At 37.4% G+C, this 22,279-nt stretch overlaps 3 protein-coding genes across 3 annotated transcripts in view; 1 reads left to right on the top strand and 2 right to left on the bottom strand.

Moving 5' to 3' along the window:
• The first annotated feature begins 613 nt into the window (after positions 1 to 613).
• Positions 614 to 3,162, top strand: LOC110376840 (aurora kinase B). Its single transcript, XM_049837654.2, has 6 exons — positions 614 to 794; positions 877 to 1,068; positions 1,174 to 1,330; positions 1,901 to 2,037; positions 2,510 to 2,741; positions 3,021 to 3,162. Exons 1-6 carry the CDS (start codon positions 727 to 729, stop codon positions 3,108 to 3,110), a joined length of 876 nt encoding a protein of 291 aa, XP_049693611.1. The 5' UTR covers positions 614 to 726; the 3' UTR covers positions 3,111 to 3,162.
• A 164-nt stretch (positions 3,163 to 3,326) lies between these two features.
• LOC110376841 (putative hydroxypyruvate isomerase) lies at positions 3,327 to 4,947 on the bottom strand. The gene is made up of 4 exons (XM_021335452.3): positions 4,677 to 4,947; positions 4,303 to 4,587; positions 4,011 to 4,141; positions 3,327 to 3,517 (listed from the first exon to the last, which is right to left on the bottom strand). The coding sequence occupies exons 1-4, from the start codon at positions 4,864 to 4,866 to the stop codon at positions 3,341 to 3,343; spliced, it is 783 nt and encodes a 260-aa protein (XP_021191127.3). The 5' UTR covers positions 4,867 to 4,947; the 3' UTR covers positions 3,327 to 3,340.
• Positions 4,948 to 5,584: 637 nt separating this feature from the next.
• LOC110376828 (ecdysone 20-monooxygenase) overlaps positions 5,585 to 22,279 on the bottom strand; it is a 28,428-nt gene continuing 11,733 nt past the window's right edge. Inside the window, exons 2-9 of the mRNA XM_021335437.3 lie at positions 14,434 to 14,647; positions 13,375 to 13,573; positions 11,618 to 11,808; positions 10,116 to 10,311; positions 8,910 to 9,072; positions 8,379 to 8,612; positions 7,814 to 8,011; positions 5,585 to 7,484 (exon numbers count right to left, since the gene is read on the bottom strand). Of these exons, the coding sequence (XP_021191112.3) occupies positions 7,380 to 7,484; positions 7,814 to 8,011; positions 8,379 to 8,612; positions 8,910 to 9,072; positions 10,116 to 10,311; positions 11,618 to 11,808; positions 13,375 to 13,573; positions 14,434 to 14,647 (1,500 nt within the window). The 3' untranslated portion in view covers positions 5,585 to 7,379. The remainder of the gene's footprint in view (positions 7,485 to 7,813; positions 8,012 to 8,378; positions 8,613 to 8,909; positions 9,073 to 10,115; positions 10,312 to 11,617; positions 11,809 to 13,374; positions 13,574 to 14,433; positions 14,648 to 22,279) is intronic.

Here is a 22,279-nt window from a genome sequence, read left to right as displayed (position 1 = left end):
ATTAAATATTTTGAATTATAATTTTAAAAAAAACTCTCGGCTGAGCAGAACAATAAAAATATTAATATTATAGCAATACGTTGTTATTCATAATATATTATGTTTTATTAAATGAGAAACATCTAATATACATAAACAACAAGTGGTATGAAAGAAATGGTCTATAATAACAATAACAATCTTTCAAAACAATTGTAATTGTTTATTCTATTGTTTTTTTTTCTTAAAAATAAAGGAGAAGGGCCCTTCAAGAATTATTTTTAAGTTTTATGAAATAAGAATAGAAAAAAAGAATATTGTGCGACCATGCTCCACAAACAGAAACACTAGTTGATGCGGCATACGTCGCCGTCGGGACAGAAGACTTATTTGAATTTCCCGCAAAATATATCGTAAACCCATGTCGTCGCAAACGTAAAGGAAAAAGATATTGAAAAATTTCCAACTTGAAGAATTTGCCGAAGTAAGTTTTTTATAGGTAAAATTTTAATTCAATGTTTTATTTGCATTTCACCGAACCGAGCCGAGCAAACAAAAATATTTTTTACGTCTTGTAACCTAAAGTTCAAAAGCTAGCAACATTTTGTTATACTGCCTGTCTGTCTATGTCTGTCAAAATTTTTAAAATCCAACGGCTGGCTGTAGGACGTTGTGTGTGTTGTGTTGTTTATATTGTTCTTTGCTTGTTTAATTAAAAGAGTACTGCAGATATCTTGAAAGTTTATTATGACAATGAAGAGCGATGTGCTAGATCTCGAAACCAAAATCATAAACCACGATGCATATGGAACTTCGTAAGTAAATCTTGCCGAACAAAAAGTACAAGATGTTTGAATTTTGAAAGCCATTTATATGCTAATTATATAAATATTTCAGATATAAATGGTCTCCTAGAGACTTCGAACTCGGTTCACCGCTTGGTCAAGGCAAATTCGGGAATGTTAACGTAGCCAGAGAGAAGAAAACTGGTTACTTAGTTGCCATCAAAACATTATTTAAATCTCAAATAGTGAGGTCGAAATGTGAGCGGCAAGTGCTGCGAGAGATTGAAATTCAATCGCATTTGAAGTAAGTAACGAACTTTTTTTACTTTATCGCTGTTAAAAGTTACAATTTGTATGCAGAAGTTACATTAGTTCCTGTACTTAATACATCATGTATTGTTCTCTCCAGACATCGGAACATACTGCGTCTGTTGACGTGGTTCCACGACGAGCGTCGTATATACTTGGTGATAGAGTTTGCAGCCGGTGGAGAGTTATATAAGCATCTCACTAACTCGCCCAAAGGCCGCTTCCCTGAAGCCAGAGCTGCTCGATACATTTACCAGGTAATAATTTTGTAATTTTCTGTGATTCAATGAGATTTAGTCATAATATTTAAAATAGATTTATTTATTTAGTACAATGTGGAAGACTCACAGCTATATTAAAACTTGAAAAAGAAAGTATTCATGGACTACAGAGAGCCAACAAGTTCTCGCAGTAGGATTAGGCTCAATTAGAATTCAATAACATTTCATTCAATAGAGAAAAATGGGAGAAGATGGAGGAGGCCTATACCCATATGGGATCCATTTTTTTAAATCAAAAATTAAAACAAATAGTAATTAACATACTATTGTAAAGAAATGGAAATAAAAAGGCTTTAAATAATAATAATAACATTTCATGAATCTCTTAACTGTTCCTGTGATTTCACCCTCATCCCTGGGTGTACTTCTTCCCATACCTGGATAAAATATAACCTTTGTTAATCGAGGACAGTATAACTTCGTAAGAGTTACTTAATTTTTTAAATTGGTTCAGTTGTTCCGGACACTTTAATGAACATACAGGTCCTCTTTACACATAGTAAAGATACAGAATAGGTGTATGTATCTGTCAACTGTATATTTCAGGTAGCTGATGCAGTAGAGTACTGTCATCAGCACCATGTGATCCACAGGGATATCAAACCAGAGAACATTCTGGTAGCATTCAGTGGAGACCTCAAACTTGCTGATTTTGGCTGGTCTGTGCATGCACCTTCAGAAAGGTAAGACTAATATTTAAAAAAAAAAACTTTATTTTATTTCTTTACTTATCAAACCTCTTTATTATGTGACTGATTTGTCATTTTGAATTATTCTTAGTATTTTTCTGTGTGCAGTAGCAAATGTACTGGATGATACTCCAAACCAGAATTTAGTTTCTTTGTGGTAAACCTATGCACTGTAACCTTTTAGGCTGTTCAGAATGATAACTATTATACATCACTTTACTCATCAAAAACTGTTTTACCTAGGAAAGCGGGTACACTTGTATTCCATGGCAACTACTGTCTGTACCCTGATAAAATACAGCTCATGTTAATTGTGGATAATATACCTTCGCGACTGTGATTGTTCAACTCAATTTCGTATTTTCGCAGCCTTTAGGTTACAGACAAACAAAAACTTTTTCCTCTTTTTATGATATTAGTATAGCTAACTGTGTCCTAAGTTTAATCATGGTTCTATTCTCTCCAGACGTAAAACAATGTGCGGTACATTAGACTACTTGCCTCCTGAAATGATCAAGCGTGAAGTCTATGATGTGTCCGTCGACCACTGGTGTATAGGAGTCCTATTGTACGAGTTCCTAGTGGGCAAGCCTCCGTTCGAGAGTGAGGGACAGGATAAAACTTATGCCAGAATCCTTGCTTTGGACATGGTGTATCCTAGCTACGTACCTGAAGGAGCTAAAGATCTTATTTCAAGTGTAAGTATATTAATTTGCACTGAACTTTTATTGTAGACATGTTGTTTTGTGAAGATGGCTATTGTCGGATTTCTGTATAGATAAATGAAAGGATTTAGATGAAGCTTGGTGGGCAGATAGCTTTTGGATCACTGTCTGGTAATGACATAATTTTACCAACAAATCTGTAGGAATATATGGATTTTCCACCAGTACACCTGCAATCAATTTTAAAATGAACACAATATCTAAATTAATGATAATGAATTCTGGTTATACATTTGTTCATATTTGTTGCAGCTTTTACGGCAGTCAAGCAAAGAGAGGCTCTCACTTGATGGTGTGAAAAAGCATTACTGGGTACAACAGTTCCAGACAAATGGTGCATAGCATTCACATAGACGTTGTTAAGTTAGTATTAATTATAATAATTATTAATTCATTATTATCTTAATCGTAGCAATAAATGTTTTTATGCCAACAACTTTTTATTATTATAAACATACATAATTTCATTTTTTTTGATCAGTTCTAAGTATAAATAGCTTTTACTATCACAAATTCGTTTAGTATATATTTTATATCTTTATATTATCTCTTAAAGTTGAAATATCTGTATATTATAGACTATATCCATAATTCTTGATCCACACAAGTCCGTCCTTAGAACTCTTCAAAGGTTTGTACTCAAGGCCAATCCAATCGTTATAGCCATTGTCATTCAACTGTTTGAGCACATACTCATAGTTTATCTCTCCTGGAGTGTCCGGTTCATTGCGGTTTGGTACTTGAGCAATCTGTGAACAAAATCAGTATTCATATTTGTTCACGCTGATATTATAAAGCAAATATTATTTATCACATATCAATATCAGCACAGAAGCTTAAACTAGTTTTAACTAAATATATGTAGATACTGTAATATCCTTTTCATAATTAACTACTTGGTTCTTTTAGATTTATTTAAATTACACTATAAAACTTGGTCATGGAAATGCAGTATTTTAAAAAATCTTTGTTTCTGATTACTGTATTATTGGCTCAATAACCTTCATCGTCATTCATTTTATGCCCAGTCTTCACAATGAAATTATCAAATTCAACCTCTTGTATGCCGGTGCACAGATCTACGCAAAACACCATGGATTTTCTCTTGTTCTCTCTTGATTAGCGGCATTCAAGAAGTTAAGAGTTTCATGGTTATTGAAGAATTTTACATAGTTTTAGAGTCTAAAGGCTTATATTTTCTGCTAAGATTTTCCTCATATTATTGCTGAAGTAGAAATTTACCTGTACATGACCAACATAAGGCATGAAGTTGGTAATGCTGTGGGATATATCACCACATATTTGTTGTAGATGGAACACATCCAACATCAACTTCAGGTTAGGGCTGTTGATGCGTTTTATGATGTCCAAAGCTGGAAAATAAGTACATTAATTTTTTTTAACAAATCTAAAAAATTCTTGTCATTGTAGTAGTAATAAAATAATCACAAAAAATAATTTTATTTATAAGTAAGGAAAAAGCAATCCTAGGCTTTAAAAAATACTGTCATTATCCTCTATTATAATAAAATACCTTTTTTGAAGTCACTCAAGAAGTAATTAGGAACTGAGTATTGATTAATAGGTTCAATAACACCAAGCAGGTTTTCATTCTTCAGAACATCGGCTGCATATTTCAAATTGTTCTCATAAGTTTCCCAGTTTTGTGATGTGGCGTTCTGGAGCTTTCCAGCCATGATGTGGATTTTCTTAGCATTCAAGGCTTTTGCATAGGTAACTGTCGTGTTAAAATTGTCTTTGAATTCATTTTCTTTTCCTGGCACTGCTGTTACTCCTAATTCTCCCTTAGTTACATCTCCTGTTAATCCAAAAATAGCCTTGTTAACAATGCCCTATCTACAATTAAATTATATTTAACTATGATAATTACAATCATTATTTACATACCTGTCTTCAAATTTATCAGCACTTGTTCAACGCCGGCTTTTTCCTTAGCCTCTTTCACTTGTTCTACCGTAAAACCGAAAGGGAATCCGGTTTCAACCGCTTTAAATCCAGCCTCCTTTGCTAAAGCATATCTTTCTAGTATCGACGATGCTTCAGTGAACATAAAAGATAAGTTAGCACAGAACTTCATGTTTGAAAACAAATGAACTTAGAGGTTAGTCGTTGCCTGTCAGAATGCTATCGTTGTTGTGTGCGTTCCGTTTTTGTTTTGGTTAAGTGGCTGCGAATTCATTATCAATGGTTGATAACCTATCTCACCACAAGTTGGTGCGAAACCTCAGTTTGTTATCTCTTGGTTATGTAATAGATTGTGTCTTAACAGAATGGTTAACTAATTTCAATATTTTTTGGGAACCACAAGGAAGATAAGGCCTTTTTGTGGTTGTGTATCTATGGGTACATATGTCCAAAATGCTATTATAAACTTTGCTTAAATCTCAAGTAATTCTACTGAACTATTATGATACCACAAAGAAAACCAAAAGAAACCAGGTTTTGAGCTTGTTCTTTTTTTTGTATGAAACAATCCCTAATGGGCACATCATCCATGTATAACGCCCTCAAAATGTTTAAATGATCCAAAACACTATGCAGGAATTTAATTTGGCGACAGCCCATTCTATGGCAATAGAATCAAATAAAGTGCTCTTTCAAAGTTTTCTAAAGATGTTAACAAAGTTTTCATTATAGTTTAAGAAGTGGAATATGGGTACTGCTCATACAAAGTTTATAGTCTCTTTTTGAATCGCCTATTCAAAAATAAACCAAAAATAAAGACCAACTTACCAAGTGCTTGAGAAGTCATGTTGCTATAAAGAAAAAACAGGCACACAAATTAAACCCATACGTTTTAGTTTCTGTTCTATTTATTGGAATATTAGGTTCAGTTTATTATTTCAAAATAATTTAATTGATAACAATATCCTCATCTATGTATGTATGTTAACTATATATTGATAAACAAATAATCCATTTAAAAGCTAACAAGGATACAACGATCGATGTCTTAGCTATACAACTATAGTTATTTCGCGATATGATTATCTTCCTAACAGTTCTAATTTATCCCTGCCACACAAACTTATGAAGTCCCAATATTGTTTATTTTTAAATATTATGTCTGTTTACTTTAGGTAAAAGTAATACAAGTAGCTGGAAAAAAATATAACTGTAAGGGAAACCATCATATCGCGAAAGAACTGTAACGTCAACATAATAATTTTACATTATAAAATAATCATAGGAAATGGCCACTTCTAATTTATTTTTATTTCATCATAAATGTCGAAGCTGGTATTACCAAAAACTTATTTTAAAATGGAATGATTGTAACGCTAAACTTAAATGTTTACTCTTACCTAGATTTAAAAAAATTGCATTAAAATCCTGACAAATGCATGTGCTGGCAATACACAGTCTTATAACAAGAGGTATTTGCGGTTATAACATTTTATATAAATATGTTTTTGATATTAACACAGCCATATTTTTATAATATTGTGTAGCTATAAACTAGATCAGTATTCTACGTATATTACGTTCCTATATAATAATTTGTGAACAGTTCTTTCAACAATTAGAAAGAAGTGTGCAGTTTGAGCAGATATTGCCAATACCCTGTAACGCACTCCCACTGAGCTGTCATGGCAACCGAGTCGTTTGGAAGGAAATGGAAGGTAATGTGGACCAGCCCAATACACTTAAATAACATTTACACATATGGTTCATTACCCCATTTATCTATTGCGAAAACCGAACCATTTTCAGTTGTCAAATCGCTGATTTGACCAATTACACGACTGCTTGTGGTTTGGTTATCATTATAGTTAAATGGTGCAACGGACCCTTAAAACAAGCATATAATAAGTTTTCAATAATGTTAACTGAGCAAGTGGAAGACATTGCGAACACTCGCTTAAAAGTAAATAGCAAGATATAAGACGGACTTTATTACAGTCATTTAAAAATAAACAGCTAATATTAAAGTAAATGACGCTCTCTTTAGTCATAATAAAGCTTTGATTATACACTGTTATATCGTAACATACGCCATTTTGCAGAGAATAAATCGTTACTATTATTATAACGAACTATCCAAGTTACAGAACACATTTATATGTTTGGAGCACAGAATTAAAAATCATTAAACATCCCAAAATAAACTTTTAAAATTATTTTTCCAGGCAGGGGATCTAGAAGCGTATTATCCAACCTAATGGTTAGACCTTAACTATCTTGTCCATATTTCTCCATCAAAGGGCGTATATTACGAAAATACTTGTATAATCTAATTAAAAGAACTTTGTAAGAAGCAGAAGTACAATAAACTTTACACATTACGTATAACGCGGAGTCCTGCGTGAGCGACGAATGACGCGACGATTCAAACGCAACGAACGCGATCAACCACAAATTGGCCAATTCTGAGAAAACTTCCTTCTAAGGAAGACGATCAACTCGATCCTCTGATTGCGGCAAATGAAAATCTGCGGCGAAACGCGACATTAACGCATATGTTTTGAAGGGACTTTTGAACAAAATTGAATTGTTCTAGAAGTAATGTGAAAAATCACGTGGAACATTTGTCGCGTGTAGCATCGCGTCGCATTCGTCAGTCACGCAGGACAACGCTAAAGGAAGCGACTACCATTCGACCAGTCGCAGAGACACTGGTGACTTTGGCGCCAGTAGGAAGTCGAACTGGATGTCCAACTCACCGTCAAACTCCACGCGCCATTTCTGCATTATCTGTAAACATGGCAAGAATAGTTTGACTTATGATGATTTGGATGTTAGCAAAATCATAGAATATTATGAAAAGATGAAGAGGAATGTTTGGTTTAATCCATATTTAAGCAGCTGATGATACATATACTGGATAGAAGGAAGACTTAAACTTGGTTGAACAAAATCGCAAAAGCGGGACTTATAAGTCAAACCACATAATGGCATCCAAAAAAAAAGATGTAATTTTGTATATGCGCCATAGCAACGTTAACGTTGGAGAAGCCTACTAACGTGGATGCGTGAGAGAGAAGTTGTGTGTCGCAGTGGCACAATAAAGAAGTCTGAAATACCTTAGCAAGAAGCAAATGCAGTTCAAGATCAACGAATCGTTTCCCGGGACACATGCGGCGGCCCCTGCCGAAGGGAGCTACAAGAGCAGGGGCATGCGGAGCCGTGTGCGTGAGCCAGCGCTCGGGGACGAACTCCCGCGCGCGGTAGAAGTTCTCTTCACGACGGCAGGCTGCCCCTGTGTGGGCTAGCACGAACGTCTGGAAATAACATAATTGTTCTATGAATAAAGACTACAGTTTTTCTCAATGTAATAAGTATTGGACTGTTGCATTGTGAATTTTAAAGTTTAGGAGGTTTAACTGTATTCTTCTTTCAAGCCTTTTCGCAAATATCTTGAGAAATACCAAAGCCATCATCCAGCTTTTATCTGATGGGTGATGAAAAAACCGATTTTCAGATGTTAATCAAAACTAAAACTGTAGCTGCTAAACCGCAAACTATTTACAACGTATTAAACGATATGACAATTCACATATCATTTCCAATTTGCCCTTACTGCAAAATGGACAAGAAAATGGTCAAACAGTCAAATCATCACCTAATAATATCGATAGTTCCACTTACCCCAGCCGGCAATTTATGTCCCCCAACAGTCATAGGGGTATCCAGGACCCTGGCCAAGAAAGGTGCTGTTGGCAGCAGTCGGAAGGCCTCATATATCGCAGCACGGACTGAGGGAGCGGCTGCCAAGTCTTCGGCAGTCAGTGTGCTGCAGGACGGCAGCTCGGAGCGGATGACCCGCTGCCAGTCTGGGCGACCGCTCAGCAAGTATAGCAGGAATACTAGGCTGTTCGCTAGCTGTTGACAAGTCAAGTTGGAACTGTATATTGGGAAATGAGATGAGTTATTGATGAAAGTATTTTGCTCCCAAGCGATATATGACATTAACGTCATCATGATGGAACTGTGTGCCTCAATATTCTGTGTAATATGTATGTGTACATAGACCCAGGTATGCATAGACCTTGCATTGTAGGTATAATGAAAGGATAACTGCAATAACCAGGAGGTGTAGGTATTGGCTATTCGAGGCACTCGAAAAGACGTCACAAAAACGTTAGGTTTAAAAGCATTCACATAAAAAAGCATAGGTACCGTCTCAATGCCAGCCGTGATGAAGTCAATGACAGCAGCCTTCTTGTCCCTCATATCGACGGCAGGGTTTTCCAAGATCCTCAGGAAGATCTCTCTCATGGCGTCATCATTGGCAGTACCCTGTTTCTTTGTCTTGGCTTCCTCCATCAGCTCCGATACTATCCTGCCAACAATTTGGTTTTATTATTGCTTGACCGCATGTAGCGTGGTTAACTCAAAGCCGCGGGTATCGATCGATCATAAAGTTAAGCAACGCTTGACGCGGTCAATTCTTCCGTGTTTCAGATGGCATGATAAATTGGTAGGTCCCGGCTGCCAGACGAACATCTTTGGCTGTCATTAAGAGTAGTCAGGACTCAGTTTTACCAAGGGGTTACCTGGGTAACTGGGTTGAGGAGGTCAGACAAGCATTCGCTCTACATAACTCACGGATACTCAGCTGCATCCGGTTAGATGATAAAGTAGAGGTTTCTCGATCTATTCGGGACAACTATATTTATAACACCGCCTCATAATGATTCAAAATTGATTTCTACTTGTAACGGCCTTGTCTTGTCAGGATATATCAAAGTGCAACCTGCACCTATTAAATGAATGGAACTAGTAAAATGCTCCGAACCAGTTTTGGTAGTAACAAATGGATTGATTAGAAGTTCTAACAAAAAATTGCAAGTGTCAAGGCTGATCTTATTTAAACGTATACCTTTTGTACAAACCACAAAAAGTTAGGTACCTAACCTTCATCTATATATTGACGAAAAAATTGGCCAATTCTAAGAAAATCGCTTAAGGAAGACTAGCTTTTTTCTTCAATGTTTGATTATCTCGTTATAGAGCGGTCGAGTTCAAGGATACCTGCCATTCATTATCCGAACTTATGCGTCATCTACAGCTTATTCAAAGGGATGATTGATCTTCGGAACAGTTTGAGAGCCTATTTGTGTATCCATAATGATGTTCATAAAACATATCCACTAAGGATAGCTATTCAATTTGAACTTGAACGATCGATAAACAATAAGCTCTTTATATTGTACCTACATAGGTACACAACGTTCAATGTCACAATGTAGTCTTACTGTATCGTATAAAAAACCCTGTCTACATGTTGTGATTGATAGCCTATCAATCACTGAGTCAATAACGTAAGTCGTAACTCCTATATTTACGCATTGCTTCATTATTAAGATAGGGGAACTAACTCACGTATGAATGGTTTCCTCGCTCTTCACGAATGTCCTGTAGAGAGTGGTGGGGGCGAACTTCCATAGGGGAGCTCCGTAGTAGGAGTCCCTCTGGGCCCTGAAGTGGGCCTTCACGGCGGCCGCGAGAGTTGCCGCACGGCCCGACATCCATCGCTCTAAGAAGCCCAGTCTTGAACCAAGCATCAACCCACAGACAGCTGAAATAAAGAAATAAAGTCATTTTATATAATGACATCAGCACTCCAGAATAAGAGGATTACCAGGTCCAACAATTTTCCTGTTTAAATTATTTGGTATAGGTATGATTTGTCACCGAATTAGCTTTTGAAAGCGATTGCATTTTCCTGTGTTTTGGTCACAATATCAAAATGTTGCATCATTGGTGATGCAACTTGTTTTGTGGGAAACAACAACAACAAACTTTTTCAATCTACCACGAGTACACCTACCTACTCGCATAATTAATGATTATGTCATTGCAACAAATATAAACTTGACATAATTTGTCTGCACCATATCCTCACTAAACCCTGGAAACGCCATATCAAGCAAGAATGTAAGCACAAAGAACATTTGGAGATTGACGACATAGCTTCCGGCCATTAGCTGATAACATTGAACGCGGCGCAGAATACTTCTATGTAATCTGGTGTGGTGTACAATTTCATAATGCATTTCTGATGTTGATTGTTGCATTCCTTGAGCGACGCTCGCACGCGAGTACGTTGCCCGTCTAACGCTATTTCTTCCACATATGACCCACATTCTTATCTCGAGGAACGTCATTTTCTCGTCACTATTATCGCAGCTCTCTGAATCTATTTAAGACCCACTGACTTTAGCATTTGAACTCCACACGACAGCTCACTGCACAATGTAATTATGTTAGGAGCATACATTTGATAAGAACTACGCAGAGTACAAGGCTAGTCAGAATAGGTATTATTTACGTCGGAGATATTAGTGACTGTTTTTTATTTGTATGCTATTATCATAGTACTCATTAAAACGGCTATAAAGAATAGGTCAATAATGTGTATCTGTTCAGCGTTTAAAACCTAACATATACTTGGAGACGTTTTGCCGTATTATCTAAATGCATCTCATTTTCCTCAAAACTTACGTGTCTTGACCTAGTGCTAGTTAACATTACTTCTTTATCTCTCTACTTACGCAACTTTTATCTTAAATTCCTATTGTAACGCACTTGTGACTCATGCTTGCGCCATGTCTGCTGGTCTACACATTAGACGAAAATGGTCTAATTATCTAGTATCAGTAGCAATTGGGAATGAATCATTTTTCAAATCGCCTTTAAATTGCATCATTTATCAAACAATCGATCGTCGACAGCACCAAATCATCTATAACCTATTGAAAGTGATTTTCATCGTCTACGTTATCGATATCATTTGACTTCAGTCAGCTGATTCGAGACATGTCAAAAAACGCTCCTAATATTGACGACCCAGGTACATTTGCTAAAACCAAAAGTTTACTTACATTCCAAGCCCATCCTGTTAGTAAGTTGATCAAAGCCGGCAACAGTGCCGTCGCTTCGTCGGCAAGACTCCAGAAGTTCGAGGAAGTCGTCACAAATATTGTTCAGCTCCGGTAGGAAGCCCTGCATTGTGTTAGGACTCGTCAGCTCTGCGGTCAGGTGACGACGAAGATGGTGCCATTTTTCGCCTTGTCTGGAAAAATATTAGGACAAAACTACATTTTTGCATCCCCAATTTTTAAATTGCGGGAATCATTTAATTTTTCAAGTACCTAACTAATATCATAATCATATCATATATATATCATAAAATCTCAATAGAGCACCTTGATTATATTATTTAGAAGAGTAATAGATAACTCTATCTATTCACTATCGAAGGAATGGAAGGAATCACTATCGATTCCTACAATATCGTGTTTCAAAGACAAAAGTTTAAAAGCTTTAAAAACGAAGCTCTTTGAAAAATTAACCTACCATCAAAATTCTGAGTCATACCTTCCGTCCGCACATCGATATCAATCTCACACGCCTATTACAAACCTCACGAAAACTCGTAAAGTTGCAACCTTGACCGTGCAACGCCTTTTGACTATCATTACCATTTTAGTAACGTTTAACCTAGCCAGATCTTTAACAGTAGGTTTTATATCGTAATACTTCCAGCCTTGAAAAGTCTACCTGCCGAATAAACGTGATCGTTTTATATAGTCGCTATTTAGGCAGTAATAGTTAGGCACACTTGCTTAGTTATTTCCTTTTCATCAAAACAATAACCTTTAAACGTTACCTCTATCGAGTATATCGTGACATTAATTCTATCAAATGGCAGATAGGAGCATCTTCAACAATATTTCAACTAAATAGTTATTATGCACCATTAACGATCTAGCATCTGTGTCATAAGATGTAGATCCAATCATTGAAATCTATAAGTTCCTTCGATTGAAAAGGAACATCAAATTAGATTGTAATCGAACTGATGAGGCATGGTTGAACACCATGATGAAACTGTCGGCATTATCGACAAATGTTTTCAAACTTACAGGAAATGACAACATTGCAATGTCATTAAAAAATAGTTCCAATGTAACTGCGCATTTATATTTGAAGTCTACGTGACTTGAAGTATAAAGTCTTGCCAAATCACGAGCACTGAACACAATGGACCTGTTAAGTCCCAATACTCGAGGTCACACCACCCGCTGCTCGCAAAAGCCCAATGAATACTTACTTAAAGATAACCTAGTCTATCTGGGTATCTATGTCAATTACTCTAGTCTTGAAATATGAGATGATTGGCGTTATCTATAGTCAGGCTGTCTACTTATAAGTTCTCATTTATCTAAATAAGGTAATGGATAACCTTGTAAGTGAGGTAGGCACAGTAGGTACAGACAAGCCCGACATAGAACACGTGGTCGTCAAAGTAATTATTTAATAACTTGCCGAAAACTAATACAATTAACTCATAGTCACGTTCATGCTCTATAATCACATTAATATTAATGGATAGCTTTTGTATAGACATCGGTGTTTCCCAGGTGAGGGTGACGTAAGGCTGTCGATCTTTATCATAACAAATGAACACATGTTTTGTATTAAGCCGAATGCCAAGGCTATGTGTACTAATTCGGACCGCGAGGACTTTATGCGCTTCATCCCTTTGACATAGAAAAAGCTACGCTGTATAAAAACAGTTCAATAGCAGTCCCAAAAAGGGGGAACTCTTTTGAACAATAGTTAAATTCTTACTTACTCATTTACAAGTCCTGTAGAGGCATATCTGTCGGGCCTACTCCTGCGGTACACTTGCACGATCTCGGTGGGCGGACGGTAGGGCCTCTTGGCCGGGGCCCGCAACACGGCCTCCAGGGCTGCTCTCTCCGCGATGGACACCACAGAGGCACCTCCCGGAGTGGTCTCCACGAAAACCGGCCCGTAACGCCTGAACATGTCTGTGTGCAAATCTCTCATTGTGACCGTACACTAGCTTTTACAACTATAGTTAACACGACAATAATGGCTCCTGTACCTATCAATATGCAGGTCCATTAGACCCATTTTCAAAATTAGGATATCTATGACAAATCTGTGTTTGATGGCGAAAAAATGGACTGACACTAGCCTTGATGATTTGCTAGTGGCAGACTACCTTTTAGCCCTTGTAAGGTATGAAGTCGGTAATGCCCTATCAACCCGTTGTAGTTGGCATGATATAGTTTGAAAATTACCTCATACTGATAAATTGTTTTAGGTTTATGTGTAACCCACTTCTTATTTGTGTCAAATAACATGTTATCAAAATAGCACAAACTGCAAACTATATTGAAGTCTTCAGAAACTAGATCGAGTTATTTATAGCTGACATCTGAATTAATTATGTATCTCGAAACCTACATGATTGTTCGATGATGTTGATTAAACTTCGTCTAGACAATTCTGTGTCCCACAACAATGATACACAATGACAGTCGCTATGCACCCAGTTAATACAATACTTTGTTGTCGTCTGGTCGAATCCAGATATTTGTAAGTATTCAGTAGGAGATTTGAAAGACTTGGAAGTACCATCCTTGATATTTGGGGGCTAAGTTCTATGTCTGTTATCGCTTCGAATCGATACAGATCTTGGATAAATTGAAAAAAATAATTGAAAACTCTTGGAAAGAAGGAGGATTCAAAATTGAAACTTGTAAAGTTTTGCTGCTTGCAACTTACGCAAGGGGTATGGGCTACATGCGCGTACCTGTGTTCTAAAAACTCTACTCAGTTCTCGCCGGCGATCACTAACCAATCATGATTCATAAAAACTCACCTTCATAAGCTTCATGCAGCTTATTCATCTTGTACCGGCCCCAGAAGAGCCACCGGGTGCCCAAAAACGGTAGTGCCTGCGGGCCGGGCAGCCGAGTGGCCTGTTTGCCATCAGCCGCGCGCGCAGCTAACGCCGTCGCCGCCACCACCACCAGGATCACTGCCAGCACCAGCGTCGGCACGTACGACCAGTCCACCAGGGGCGGCGGCGTGCTCTGCAATAGAAAAGTCAACGTTAGAATTGAGGGTCAAAGTAATTCTTGGGCCTACATAACGTAAAGGGTTGGTAATATCCTATAACTGTTAAGTAATCTGTGTCATAGCGGTAATCCTGAAATTGCTGTTACGCATAATTTGAGATGCTAGCATCACATTACCTATCTCTATCTAGTTACTCTAACGGTGAAATAAGGCCAAGATTATTCTATGTTCATGACACACGAAACGTTATGAAACAATAACAAAATCAAGTTAAGTTTATTGACCGCTCTCGAATAAGTGTGTGTCGATTCTTTTAAATGTTATTGCCAATATCAGATTCTCAAATCTTTGTTCAAGTTTTGGCTTTAAGATTTGTTTGGTTTGGTCAATGACCCCGCGTGCGGGTCGGATGCGCGGCGCGTGCGTCGGGTGTGCGGTCTCGACGCCGCCGATGGCACAACGTTGACGCGGCGCTCTTGACATTGGCTTTGCGTAACTGTCTCTCTCGTTACGTAACATAACGCTGCGCTGGACACGAACGCGGCGTCAACGGCCGACCAACTACTACCTAACTGCACTCAGTGACAGCTTAATATCTGAGAAATTATCTCTCCAGGTATCGAGCGGTGGTACAAGTTTTTATTGCCATTTTAACGGATCCCGCATTTCACAAGAATACTTCGCAGTAGGTACTGGAATTTAACGGGATTACAACTTTCGCAAACGTGTTGCCAACCGTCAGTTACAACTGTACCTAATGTTGCATACCAATGCAACAGATTACATCCGTTAATTTGTTTGCCTAATGATATCGAAATCGAACTCAATATGAAGGTGCACTTCAGTGTTGTCCTTAGAATGAAGGCCGCGGTGCGTCAAGTAGCGGACGTGCATCAAATCCACCGGCAGCGAAAATGCAAGCTGTAGAGTTGTTAATTATAGATTTACACCCATCTATATTTTTGCCCTCATAAAAATTATATGTCAAACAAAACTTAACTAACAACTCTTTGAATATTTTTCCTTTCACTACAAAGTAATATTTATTACAGTTCTTTCTTACATATGAAGTGCATGCTTGGCTGCTGCATGTTACTGCATAACTACTGAGCCCGCTATAGCACACACACGTACATCTATAACATAACTCGTCCAGTTTATGCTCTTGTTGAAAATCGCTCTTATCCTTTGTAGGTATTAACTGCAGTAATTAATGAAGGTTTGTAAGTTCATGGTTGACTAAGATAAATCGAGATACATATTTACTAATTTGTGAGGGACGAGACTCAATTAACCAGATAACTAGGATGTTGTTGACAGTTTCACAACGAAAGCTTGATACTTGAACTTGATTTAACCTATGTATATCTTATAGGTAGATTAAGTACCTACACACAATTTCTAGAAAAGACCCATGTTGCGCCTTGGCTCCCAAGAGTTTAAATTGGGACAATTGGCCTTTTTTGTGACTGACGATTAGCCACCTTTCTATTGAAAAAATAAGTGTTATAAATAGAATCTATACATAATCATGTAGATTCTTAATCGATACCAGAAAAAAATCACAAGCCTTGATAATATGTGAGTGTGTCATGTGGAGAGTGTCATGTGGGTAGACTGACATACACACGTGAAATTATTAGCTCTGTATATTTAAATTATATAAAATAGTAATCTTGTGTCCGGTTCGACCTGTCAAGTAAAGAACGCGTATATGCAAGTGTCCGAAATAAAAATACGAATAAGTGCGACAAATCTAGAAATTCGTGCGTGAATAGTGCATCTAAACACCACTGTGCTTGCCTTGTACAGTATCCACTATAACTCAGGGGAAAATAACAGTATTTAGTGCTAAAAAACAGTGAATTGCGAAACATTTTGTGTACAAACATATAACTACATACAGCAGAAAACGAGTCTCGCAACTGACTCTAACGTCAAAGTCAAAACACCACTTCCGACGTCTGACGTTTGACATTCAGTGTTGCTACTCGCAAAAAACCGAACACACCAACGAGTGTTGCCAGAGCCAAGAGAAAGCTACCAAATAGTAGAAATAAAAACAAATAATAGAACCCTGGGAAAAATGGATTCACAAATCACCCTCTCAAAGCTAGAAGAACTATTCGCAAGACAAACAACTCTAATCACCAAAAATGTCACCGAAGACGTCACAGAAAAAGTAACTAAAAACCTCTCTGCCAATATAGATGGAAAACTTAAACCACTTATAGAAGAAAATATGAAACTAAGAAAAGAGGTTACAGTTCTTACAACAAAATTGCAAAAAATGGAAAGGGAAATAAGGAATAATAATATCATACTGTACGGAGTTAAAGAAACAGAAAATAATTCTAACGAGCTTCTAGGCCTGATCATTCAAACCCTGAACGCAGCCTGCGAAAAAACCGACTTAGAGAAATGGGACAAATGGGAAATTAATAACTTTTACAGATTGGGAAAACCGATCGAAAACAAAACAAGGCCAATCCTGATCACAGTTACTCTCGCATGGCGCAAAGCAGAAATGCTTAAGAACAAAAAGTATCTACCGGAGAATGTTTATATTAATGAAGACTTTCCAAAGGAAATACTTAAAAAAAGGCAAGAACTAAAGAAACAACAACAAGAAGAAATCAATAAAGGAAAACTGGCTTACATTCGGTACGACAAATTAATTATAAAAGAAAAACCTTCAGAAAAGAGAAAACGATCGCCGACAAATTCACCTAAAACAACAGAACATCCAGACGAGCAAATAACCCCTGCACCACCAATTAAGATAAATAAAATTAATAAACTAGAACAGGTGCACCGCGCCAGATCAAGTTCACTTTCATCAAATGGGCCAAGTAAACAATAGCAACTACCGAAACAACAGGACCGGAAGACAAACGACACAAGCAATAAAACGGAAATAACGATTTTAACAGAATTAAACCCTCCCCCAAGCCGGCCGGTCACCGTGGGGGAACACGACCAACACCCTCCAACAAATCTGCCATCTAATACAAGACAACGGACACGAAAAAGAAACAATCTATATCTGTGTACACTAAACACGAGAACCTTGAGAACACCAGAGAGTCTGGAAGAGTTAGAGTTAGCTATTAAAAACATCAAATGGGATATTATGGGCATAAGTGAGATGCGAAGAATAGGAGAAGGAATAGATGAGAGAAGCAATTTCATTATGTATCACAAAGGCGAAGTTGCTGGTCATAGAGGAGTAGGATTTTTAGTAAAACTAAACCTTAAAAGCCAAATAACTGGGTTCGAAGGGATATCTGATAGAATAGCTGCGATCCATATACATCTACCGAACCACTCTAAAAATTGGACAGTCATTCAAGTCTACTCGCCGACAGAACAAGCGACAAGAACGGACATAGATAACTTTTACAACAACCTAACAGAAATTACCGAAAAATATTCGGAAAACAATTTAGTTATAATGGGTGACTTTAATGCTCAAGTCGGCGCCCGAGCACCTGGGGAAGAACAAATAATAGGGAAATACGGGAGTGGCAAAAGAAGCGAGAACGGAAAAAAACTAGTAACATTTCTGCTTGAGAATAATTTAACTATACTGAACTCCGTGTTCCGCAAAAAACCGAAAAGCAAATGGACTTGGCTGTCTCCCGACGGAAAAACTAAAAACGAGATCGACTACATAATAACAAACAAAGTAAAGGAATTTAGTGACACAGGAATAATACAAAATCTAAACTTCAACACCAACCACCGTATGGTACGCAGCTGTCTATGTGAAAGTGGTACAAAAAAACCCAGACCAAAAGCAATTCAAATGAACAAAACACAAATAAGCAACGAAATTTGGAACCCGATCACTGCCCCAGAAGATTTAATGACAGTTGCTACCTCAGATATAGACTTAAAAGAAAAATATAACAAAATAGAAAACAAGCTCAAAGAACAGACAAGAACAGATATTGCAAAGAGTCAACAAACCTATTTAAGTGAAGAAACTATAAAACTTATTGAAGACAGAAAAAATCTTATAACAAAAAAGGACAAGAAGGAAAACCAAAAAGAAATCTCTAACCTTAGCAAACAGATACGTGAAAAAATTAGAAAAGACAGAATTGTTAAGAGAAACAAAACTCTAGAGAATTACATCAGCAAAACAGGAGGCACCAAGAAGGCGCTCAAGGAACTTCGAGAACAGGGGAAAGAATGGATAACAAAATTAAAAGATAAAAATCGACCAACTATATCACGCAACAAAATACAAAATATAGCAACAGACTATTACCGCTCAATATACAAAGAACAGAATCCAGACCAGACAAAAACACAATTACCCGCTAAACAACAAAACATTTACAACATCAACAAGATCGAAGACATACCAGAAATATTAGAATCAGAAGTAGAAAAGTCTATAAAAAGTCAAAAGATGGAGAAAGCCCCTGGTCCAGACAAAATAACAAACGAACTCATAAGAGGTTCAATTGAAGAAATAACCCCGATACTAACAATGGTATTTAATGAGATTCTATTTACGGGCAGGTTTCCAAGTCAATGGGCAGAATCGCACATAATACTTCTGCACAAAAAAGGTCCCAAAGACGACATTGGAAATTACAGACCCATCTCTCTCATATCCAATGTGTACAAAGTTTTTGCCAAGATAATTTTGGGAAGAATATCACGTACACTCGATGAAAACCAACCTGTAGAACAGGCTGGGTTCAGAAAAGATTTCAGCACCATTGATCACATACATACACTAAAACAGCTAATACAAAAATACAACGAATACAACAAAAATATCTACCTGACCTTTATAGACTACTCCAAGGCTTTCGATAGTATCTCACACGAATCAGTATGGCAAAGTCTACAAGAGCAAGGCATCCAAAACGCATATATCAATATCATCAGAAATATCTACAGTCAAAGTAAAGCCAGAATCAAATTAGAATCTATAGGAAATGCTTTTCCAATTAATAGGGGTGTCAAACAAGGGGACCCACTCTCGCCAAAGCTTTTCACAGCAGTGCTCGAACACATGTTCCGAAAATTGGAGTGGGAACACTTAGGAATAAACATAAATGGATCACGGCTGAACCATTTAAGGTTCGCTGACGACCTTGTCATATTGGAAGAAGACCCACAAATACTACAATCCATGGTACAAACCCTTGTAGACCGGAGCAGAGAAATAGGGCTGGAAACCAACATGAGCAAAACCAAAATGATGACTAACTCGGTGCCTGTAGACATAATCATTAATGGACAGAAACTTGAATATGTCAAGGAATATGTATACTTGGGCCAGATTATATCAACAGACGACCAAATGTCCAAAGAAATAGAAAAAAGAATTGCAACTGGTTGGAAAAAGTATTGGAGCCTAAAAGAAGTAATGAAGAGCAAAGAACTGGGTATGAAGATCAAGAAGAAGGCGTTTGATACTTGCATCCTGCCCTGCCTTACCTATGGCTGTGAAACCTGGGCTCTGACAAAGCAACACAGGGATAAACTAGCAGCTTGTCAGAGAAGCATGGAAAGGAGCATGCTAGGTCTAAAACTAATGGATAAAATCAGGAGTATAGACATCAGGAACAAAACAAAATTAACAGACATACTGACACGTATTGATCAACTCAAATGGAGATGGGCGGGACATATGCTCCGTTGCAAAAAGGAAAAGTGGAGCAAACTGATTACAGCTTGGTACCCAAGGGACGGCTCTAGAACCCGAGGTCGCAAAGCTAGAAGATGGGAGGACGACCTGAAATTGACCTTAGGCCCCCTTTGGCTAAGAATAGCAGAAGACAGAAAGCAGTGGAAAGAGTTGGAGGAGGCCTTTGCCGTAAGGCACACCGAAATAAGGGACATTTTATAACATTTTGTAAATTCAGTGTAGCATTTAAATATTTAACTTTAAGTTCACATGTTGTTTATTCGGAAATAAAAGGCTTAATTATTATTATTATTAATCTTGTATTTTTTTATACATTTATGTGTTAGTCATCTAGTAGACCTACCGTTGCATTGAATTTTCCTATAAATTCTATCACAATCCAACAAGTACACTGTATCAACACAACCAAGATGGACAACAAACTGATTAAAAGTCTTGAAGAGCTGGAGAGTTTTTTTAGTTCCCGGATGAGTGAGTATGAGGATAAGCTGCTTCGAGCCTCATCAGTACCAGATCTTGCTCATTCCGACATCAGTGCACTTTCCCGGGACTTCTCAGATTTTAAAGTCTTTGTCTGCAAAACACTGGGTCACTTAAAAACTCAGATAGAGCTGCTATCCTTGGGACTTGACAGTCATGAAACAGTAATGAGAAGAAAGATTTTGCTGTTTCATGGTATTGCTGAGACACCGCACGAGAAATTGAATGGCACCATACTGAATATTCTCTCCAAGCATCTCAAGTTAGATGATATTCACGCTGATCACCTGGATGTGTGCCATAGGCTTGGATCATCTCAAGGCAAATCAAGACCTGTGCTGGTGCGGTTCAGCAATATGGAGCAACGCCGTTTAGCTTGGGATAGTAAAACCGCACTTAAAGGGACTGGTATAACTATATCCGAGTTCTTAACGAAGACGCGGCATCAAGTCTTTATGGCCGGCCGCAAGCACTTCGGCGTCAACAACTGCTGGTCTGCTGAGGGAAAGATTGTGGTATTGACGCCTGATAAGTCGCGCCGTAAGATTTCGACCATGGGTGAGCTTGAAAATTTAATATCATTACATCCTGCGTGCTCATCGATGCCCGAGAATTCTGATGCTGCACCCAGTACATCCACCGCTAAAGCTACTGGTCCTTCTCCGAAAGCAGCGCCTCTGAAAGCTAAAGTTTCCAGGAGGGGTCGTCGTTGATTCGCGCTACTCGACTATAGCCAGTTTTTACTTTTCTTTTGCGCCTACCTCCTACGATTTGTAGAACTATTAATATTCTTTAAAACCGTCATTATTTTGTATAAAATCATGGGCCGGTAGATGTTTACTATTATTGTGCATTTTTTCACTTCACTCACTGTGTCAGGTGTCAGCTGTCATACATATAGATAACGTAAATAAGCAACTGTCATCTTCTATAATTTTTTTTTGGTTTTGGCACCTGGCATTTTAATCTAATTTTATTTGGTGTTGTATTATAGTGACTGGAAGTTCTTCTTAATTTTACTTAATTTTTTATGTGTTTTTATTTTGTATAATTGTTTCACTTTTTTATTGTTTTCAGTTTTATTTTCCACTTCTTTATTATAATGATTGTTATAAATCTCTCCCAGCTGCAGCGTAAGGTCTATTGGGTAACGGTGCATCTTGCGTAAGTTTTAAATCGTACTCTTTTTTTTTTTTTTTTTGTTATCTTTTCTTTTTGTTTTATTATTACATTTTATATATAATTAATATTATATATATATATATATTTAGTACTATGAATGATGTTATTCCTGACGATGAATATTTCTCTTGTTCTTCTTCATCCAGCAGTTTTCACAGTGTGGAGAGCGATTCTTCGCCTCCATTGACACTTGGCGATCAAATCTCCTCCCTTCTTGAACATTATCCTAAAAACCTTAATATAGCACACATTAATGCTCAAAGTGTTCCTGCTCATTATTCTGATCTTCTGGCTTCCATCAACAGTGCCC

The sequence above is a fragment of the Helicoverpa armigera genome, chromosome 23 (assembly GCF_030705265.1).
Source record: "Helicoverpa armigera isolate CAAS_96S chromosome 23, ASM3070526v1, whole genome shotgun sequence".
In the NCBI taxonomy this organism is placed as follows: Eukaryota; Metazoa; Arthropoda; class Insecta; order Lepidoptera; family Noctuidae; genus Helicoverpa; species Helicoverpa armigera.
The sequence above is the reverse complement of the archived record's forward strand: the minus strand, read 5'-3'. Positions and strand labels throughout refer to the sequence as shown.

What these genes read in the sequence shown, in the direction of transcription:
- LOC110376841 (XM_021335452.3), bottom strand. Translation starts at nt 4,866, where the DNA reads ATGAAGTTCTGTGCTAACTTATCTTTTATGTTCACTGAAGCATCGTCG. An exon ending in CTTGAGTGACTTCAAAAAAG is followed by an intron (nt 4,142 to 4,302) that starts GTATTTTATTAT and finishes CTTATTTTCCAG; the next exon opens with CTTTGGACATCATAAAACGC. An exon ending in CTTATGTTGGTCATGTACAG is followed by an intron (nt 3,518 to 4,010) that starts GTAAATTTCTAC and finishes TTTTGTTCACAG; the next exon opens with ATTGCTCAAGTACCAAACCG.
- LOC110376840 (XM_049837654.2), top strand. Translation starts at nt 727, where the DNA reads ATGACAATGAAGAGCGATGTGCTAGATCTCGAAACCAAAATCATAAAC. An exon ending in GTGCATGCACCTTCAGAAAG is followed by an intron (nt 2,038 to 2,509) that starts GTAAGACTAATA and finishes TATTCTCTCCAG; the next exon opens with ACGTAAAACAATGTGCGGTA. An exon ending in CTAAAGATCTTATTTCAAGT is followed by an intron (nt 2,742 to 3,020) that starts GTAAGTATATTA and finishes TATTTGTTGCAG; the next exon opens with CTTTTACGGCAGTCAAGCAA.